Source organism: Nicotiana tabacum, chromosome 5 (genome assembly GCF_000715075.1).
Source record: "Nicotiana tabacum cultivar K326 chromosome 5, ASM71507v2, whole genome shotgun sequence".
NCBI lineage: Eukaryota > Viridiplantae > Streptophyta > Magnoliopsida > Solanales > Solanaceae > Nicotiana > Nicotiana tabacum.
Genome location: NC_134084.1, coordinates 41,697,079 through 41,704,225, shown reverse-complemented (window position 1 = coordinate 41,704,225; position 7,147 = coordinate 41,697,079). Strand labels below are relative to the sequence as shown.

General features: G+C 35.5%; 1 protein-coding gene across 4 annotated transcripts; it reads left to right on the top strand.

Annotated features, from left to right (window-relative positions):
* Nucleotides 1-1,207: 1,207 nt before the first annotated feature.
* LOC107825642 (transcription factor bHLH153) lies at nt 1,208-6,616 on the top strand. 4 transcript variants are annotated; one of them, XM_016652515.2, is made up of 7 exons: nt 1,208-1,402; nt 2,904-3,018; nt 3,177-3,324; nt 3,880-3,945; nt 4,183-4,248; nt 5,777-5,824; nt 6,085-6,616. In XM_016652515.2, exons 3-7 carry the CDS (start codon nt 3,223-3,225, stop codon nt 6,208-6,210), a joined length of 408 nt encoding a protein of 135 aa, XP_016508001.1. In that variant the 5' UTR covers nt 1,208-1,402; nt 2,904-3,018; nt 3,177-3,222; the 3' UTR covers nt 6,211-6,616. The 4 variants fall into 4 exon arrangements, with proteins under 4 accessions (XP_016508001.1, XP_016508003.1, XP_016508002.1 ...); XM_016652516.2 differs by having other exon boundaries at nt 1,263-1,402; nt 3,180-3,324; XM_016652517.2 differs by lacking the exon at nt 2,904-3,018 and having other exon boundaries at nt 1,225-1,402.
* Nucleotides 6,617-7,147: the final 531 nt, after the last annotated feature.

Below are 7,147 nucleotides of genomic sequence, written 5' to 3'. Positions count from 1 at the left end.
TTGACTGTCCCTCGTCACTACTCTACCGATGTTAGTCTTGATACTTACTGGGTACCGCTGTAGTGTACTCATACTACGCTTTCTGTACGTTTTTGTGCAGATCCAGGTATTTAGAACATGCTAAAACTAAGCAAGATTCGTAAAAGGGTACAAAGAGTAGACATCTTACCCGGTTCAATACCTGTTGCGCCTTGTTGAAGAGAATTGATGTGCCTACTTCATTCACCTTCGGCTGTTCCTCCTCGGTCAGCAGCAATGAAGATAGCTGACCACACCCACCAGAGTGGACAACACCCGGGTGTACGCCAGGATAGTAAGCACGACTGTCCTTTTACGGTGGGAATCCACACTCGGGGCAGGAAACTGCCTCACTAGCTTCGAGATTGAGCTCAGATCGCCTACTCCTGATGGCACGTCCTTTTTGGGGACCTCCAGGAGACAAAGCCCGAAATAGTCCTCCAACGCACTTATGTTCATGCTGTCGAAGAACATGTTGAGGGCATCATCTACGCCTCGTACCCGTATTTAAAATAATAAAATGATATTTCATGATCGCAGGGGTTAAACAAATATAAAATACTTCAACCAATAAGCTAAAATAAGAATGAAAAATGGGTCAAACGTTTAGCTTACTCGATAAATTCCCTGCATTGCACACCTGAGATGAAGGGTTTAAATCTCATTTGTAATATAGCATTCCCTTCTTCTTAACGTGCTAAAAGTTTTTTTCTTCTTCTTAATAGCAGTACAAAATATTGGAATAGTAAGTAGTAAATACTCTCCGTTCTAATTTTTGTAAACATATTTTCTTTTTAATCCATGTCAAAAAGAATAATTTCCTTTCATATTTGGAAACAATTTACCTTTATACAATGATTTATAGCTACACAAAATTAATGTACCTCATTTTATAATATAAATTTAAAAGTTTCCCTTTTTTCTTAAACTCAGTATTCAATCAAATGAGTTACACATGCTTTTCACATCAGAAGTCATTTTCATTTTATAAATTATAAATTAAAGCAGAGAAAAGCAGAATTGACATCATCCAGATTTAATTTAACTACTCCTTCCGCCCTTTTCCTCTTACATGGTTGGATATTAGCTGTCAAATAAAACTCTTTTTTTAATATTTTCTTCACAAAATCACAAACATATAGTAGGAGTAGTACTATAAAAACACTTTCAAAAACCCTTCCCACCTTCCACACTTCTCTTTTCTCTTAGCATCGTTCTTTATCGTCTCAGGCCAAACCCTTTTACCAAAAAAGCTCTGTTTTGTCTTCTGCAGTTAAGCAGTTACTCATATACTGCTTTATTGAAACGTTAATTCTTTGGTATTTGGATGTGGGTTTTGAGTAATCTTCAAGTGGAGTTTTGTCATGTGTAGTTCGAAATCAAGGTACTCCCTCTGTTTTGATTCTTCCCTTTTTGTGGTCGTTTAATTTTTAATAACTTAAACTCTCTAATTTTAACATTTTTTACCTACTTTTAAAGAAGACATTGTAATAGAACTTTATATGTGTGTGTGTAGCGTTGGTGTAAAAATTAATTCCTTTTCTTTTGAATTTTAGGGAAACAGCATCATATTGTACAGTAGAATTTTCTTATTGTTTCTATTGAAATTGATGATTTTCTTTGGTTTTCTAAGTTTTTGAGTTTGATGGGTTATGCTTGAGTCAATCTTATTGAAATGTTTAGTTTAGATGATCTTTTCTAGCGTCATGTTAGTTGCTTGTAGCTTTTTAATAAGCTTAATTAGCATGATATAAGGTTTTGATTTTAAAGATGATTGTGTACGCAAATGGCTGCCTTCATGCTTAATTAATGATAGTATTAATTTCCTTGAAGTTGGTCCCACTGAAGTTGGTTTCTTTTCTCACCCCTATTCACACTACAGAATACTTAATACAGAAAAAAAGACATCCATTATATTAATATAGGAGCAGAACTTCTCCAACTTGTGTTTTATTCTTGGTGAAGTTTAGCAGAATAATTGAGCAAAAATTTTTAAACATAAAATAATTCATGCAATTATGTAGGCATAGATTCTATTGTCGATGGTTGGCTTTTTTTAATGCATTCCTTATTATACTCTTAGTTTGTTTTATATTATTAGCACAGAATATGCATTCCTTATTCTGACATAGTTTATGTAATATATAAACAGATGATGGACTATTTAATTGCTTATTCTCTTTGAAATGTATGTATTATTCTTCCATGACAGTTCCTTGAACAATCAAATGCCATATATATACCAAACAGTGCATTTATAAAATTGGTATAATTGAAGTTGCTCCAGAAGTTTGATTGGATCGGCTGCATATACACTTTTTTTTTAATTAGTGTGGTGTCCAGGCCAGTTTGTGCGCACCAGCACAGGTACTGGGTAACTCTATCTACGGAAGCTTGGATATTGGCTGCATATACAGATAATGAAGTCCTTTAACTAATCAATAAGAATAGATGTCGGGTTGTAGATAGAAAAGGAAAAAAAAGGGAGAGATGTTTAAAATATGGTTCTGTGGTGTGTACTTATATCATAAGGGTTGCTAAGTCAAAGACTTGAATGAGCGGGGCATTCTAAAATTGTTCTCTGCCTTCGGGATCTCTGCAAGAAATAATTGATAACTGCAATAATCTCTAATCAATGCCTTCTCTAGGAGAGAATAAGATGGTAGTTTTGCCTTCCTAATTCTTGGTATGCTTCCATATTCTTTCTTTTATTTTTAAGTATTATTGGTGTGTTTCTTGGTCAGCTACCAAAGAATCTTGATAGTTAACCATGTGAAATGGAAGCTTTTCACATTGCAAACAAAAATCCTTAGTATAGTGGTTTCTACTATATCATGTTTTGTCTCAGTTAAATTCCTTACTGAAAAAGCCTTCACTATGACCAGAGAGTATGATCATTCAACTTTTAACGGCCATCTGGTGCAACGTTACTGACAAAATTTGTTAAGAGGTGATAGTGTTTCTAATCAGCCTGTCTTTCAGGGTGCTGAGAAAACAAAGGTGACTTCTAATAGCCATTTATTTGTCTGTCTATTAGTTTCCTAATAGCCATTCTCTTTTCTTTTATGTAGGAATTCTTTATGTCAATGTTTTGAGAAATCAGGGTGACTTCTGAAACACTTGTATGTCTATTAATATCCATTTTCTTTCCTTTTTAGTAGGATTGCTATTACTTTTTGGTGAGTTGAAGCAATAGAAGGAAAGATGCTGCAACACAAAAGAAGCCCTATTTCCCTTGAGCATAGCACCAGCCTCACATCTCTTACACCAAAACGACTTAAGGCCGATATGTCTATTTCCTCCAAGGTTTCTTCTCCTTCCTTTTGCTGCAATGCTGTTATTGTTGTTGGCGTGAACATGTTTATGGACAGAGATATTTTTGATGAACTCATTCTCTTATGTCGATTCTCCACTAGCTCGTGGAAGTTGAGAATTTTCATTTCTTGGATGCTTTCAACATGGGTTGGCAGTAATATACTGAATGATGAACATAAGATTCTTCGCTGAACAGAGACACCGTTCTGGTGTGTTATACATTTCACTGAAATTAAGATTTAATATTTTGATTGACTTTTAATCTTAAGGCTAAGAGTAAATCTGACCAAGAAAATCTAAAAATAGTTCCTTCAAGTTACCTACTTGGAGTCTTCGAAATGTGTGATGGCTGTTGAACATATTTGTTTGACTGCTCTGAGTCACAAATTTGTTTACAATGAGGAAATTAGTTATATATCAATCGATTGTGTGATGCTTTTGAAAATTGTAAACTGGTGCATCTGTTTTTTAGCAATGTGCTGCAACCCTTATCATTGAGTTCTTGAAATGGAGATTTTTCTCCTTTTGCATTTTTCCTTGAAATAGGAGAAGAAGGAGAAGTTTGGCGAACGAATAGTAGCTCTCCAGCAGCTGGTGTCACCATATGGCAAGGTACATTCTGTAGGAATTGAGCAATGAATTAGAGCTATTATTTCAAGGGAAAAAATTAATCTATATAGAATATGGTCTTTGAGGTACCAAATGGTGGAATATCTTAGTGATTGAGATTTTCCCTCGCACTTGTATGTCCAAGTAGAGCCGCTCAAATTTAACAAGCTCACCCAAGTCTTACTAATCTACCAAATTTTCACCATATGGATAAAATTCTGGTTTCTGTTATATTTGCAGACAGATACGGCTTCTGTTCTTTTTGAAGCAATGGGATACATAAAATTCCTCCATGAACAAGTGAAGGTGTGTTCTCGACATCTTTTTTCCTTCGTTCTATAGGCACTACATTACTGTACGTCTGAACAAAGACAAACAAGTTAGTAGCTCCGACAAAAATATCTTCTGAATGGAGTATCTTGTCGGGATAGTTTCTTCTTATTATATAGAGATCCCTGCTGTTAGTGCTAGATTAGTCATTATCTCTTTCCAAATTAGGAACATATATGTTTTTGTCACCTCCTTGGATGAGATTGGTTCTGGGAACTTCTATGCTGCGGCTTTGATTTCAACATTTAGTTCTATTTTTTTTTTATTTTCCACACTTGTTTGGATGCTTTTGCTCTGGTTATTCAAGTCCTTTTTTACTAATTTTTAAGGAATGGAATTTGTTCTAGAAGTATTTGCACTGCAAATCTGGGTATTTGTGTTTGCTATTCCGAAGTTATGATGATCTTTCCACACTTCTTTGGGGCCTGGACAAGTTTTGTACACAAAGTAAGCTATTGAAATATGGTGAAAAAAACAAGAGGCCGACGATGGTCTTGAAGTTAGATTTTCGGTATGATTACTACAAATGAATGTGATTTTATGTTACTCTCATGGGCGAAGCTACACTTTGCTTTTTTGTTGGAAAATTGCATTGCGTATATAGGTAAAATATTAGGTTTTAGAGATACATAAAACACCCTTTGTCGGATTGTTTTTTTACTTATTTCAAGTTTGAACACCCTTGAGGAAATTTCTGGCTTCACCACTGATTACTCTTGCTGTGAAGATTAATGGAGAAGCAAAATCTTTGTTTAAAAAGCTTTTTGAGGGTTCTAAGGAAGGATATATCATCTTTGTTTTTCTTGTGTGCTCGAGCTGGTGTTTTGAGTAGGTAGATTCAAGAGCAGTTTCCAGTTGTTGGAGGTTGATCTGGTTATGTTCTCAATACCTCTAATAATTTCAAGGAATTTTATATTATGGTTTTAGAAGATCTGTGTGATTTTGGAGTACCATTGTTTGCACGAATGTACACGTGTCCCTCTAATAAACTTCGCTTGCTCCTCATCGCAGCTTCCCCTATTTCTATGTCTTGGTTTGTAATTAGGTTTTTCATCTGTTTTATTTAACTTTTAGGATTTTCACCACATACTTATGTTCATAGTACTCCCAGTACTAAATTTTATGTCTGAAAATGTCCTACGAATTTAAGTGATTGGAAGGTCATGTTTCCATATTCTGTAATTTCCTCTTTCTACATTTTCTCTGCATCTTTTTCTGATTCTAGTTGATGCAAGTATGTAGAGCCTTTGTTTTGTCCTATATTTGGAAGCAAAGGTTCCCCACAGATTTGAAACTTCCAGTGTGGTCTCTAAATCATCTGTTACTTTACGAAAGGTGGAACAGAGAAGGTTATACCTTGTCAAAGTGAATAGTTTTTACTGCTATCTCATCCAGATCTTGGTTATGACGGTTTTAATTGAATTACTATGCTATGTTCAATCTTAGCTCATTTAAGTTTCTGCCGGAAATGGTATGCCTCATTTTGTTTTCCTGGTTCTTTCAGGTGTTGAGCGCACCATACCTCGGAAGTATGCCAATGTCTAAGACACAGGTTAGAGCCTGATAGCACCATTTCTGAATTTGCTTATTCTTGTATCTTCATCCGAGCATGAAAAAAGGCGACATCTAAGCAGTAAAAAAACCTTCATTACAACATTAGGAAACTCTATGAGACCTTAATTGCAACTTTATTGAACTCTATGGTCAGTCATTGATGTCAATTATATCGTATCAACTGGACTTGGAATTTAGCTTTTATCACAAAAAGTTTTCCACTCCTTGTTGAAATGTTATTCATGTTTTCTTGTGAAGGAATCACAACCTTGCAGCTTGAGAAGCAAAGGCTTATGTCTTGTGCCAGCTTCATATACCGTTGGAGTAGTCAGCAGCAATGGTGCTGATATTTGGGCTCCCATTAAGACCTCACAAAAGTTCTAGAGAATGATATCGGATCAACTATCGATAGCATCCCATTTTAAGGTCTTGAATTAATAATAACACAAAGCATTTCCAAAAAAAGAAGCCGGAAAGATGCATTTTTCGACATGGAGCTGCAGGTATGGATGATTTTCCTGGCAGGGTGCACTTGATTTTGTGGTTCAAACGTCTAAGGCTAACCTATGGCTTGTACTTCTGATAGATACTAGTAGCGAGATCTAATTTGAGGGCTAATATAAGGATAACATGAGCTTTGTGTCCAGGTATTAACAGAAATGTATATTGATGAAAGCAAAGTTATGTAGTGATCTTAGCTGGAAATGTATCAAGGTTGGACTTGTATTATATGAGAAGCGTTGAGAAACTCTAGAACAACTTATTAATTCAGGGACAATATTCTTAGGCACTGTCTTTTTTTTTTTGTTGTTGTTGTAATGATGTTCATTTTGTTTAAATTATTTTTGCATTCTTCTCCAAAGGATGATATAAGAATGATATTGTCTCGTCGATTCAATCTGTCACTGTTCCTATATCTTCAGATGGCCATATTCATAACAAACCACAAATGCACATGAACTTTTTCATGGATTTGTCAATAGAAGAGCCATCCGTATTGCACTTTAACCATGATCCTTTATGGAAAGGTTATACCTGAGTTTCTCCCTTCAAGCCAACAAACCAAAGGTCTCCTTTCTCCAGAGAAATTCTTTAGTTGTTGATATACAGATCCTCCTAGCAAAGCTTTGATATTACCTTTTTTCCCAAATATGATCTTATTGTAGATCATGAGTTCAAGTCGTGCAGCCTCTTGCCAAAAATGCAAGGTGAGGCTGTCTACATATTGTCCAATGTGTGAGGGGAGTGTTAGTGCAACAGTAAAAGTTGCCGTCGTGTGATTAACCCTGCGCATAGGGAGAGCTTAGTGCACTAAACTGTC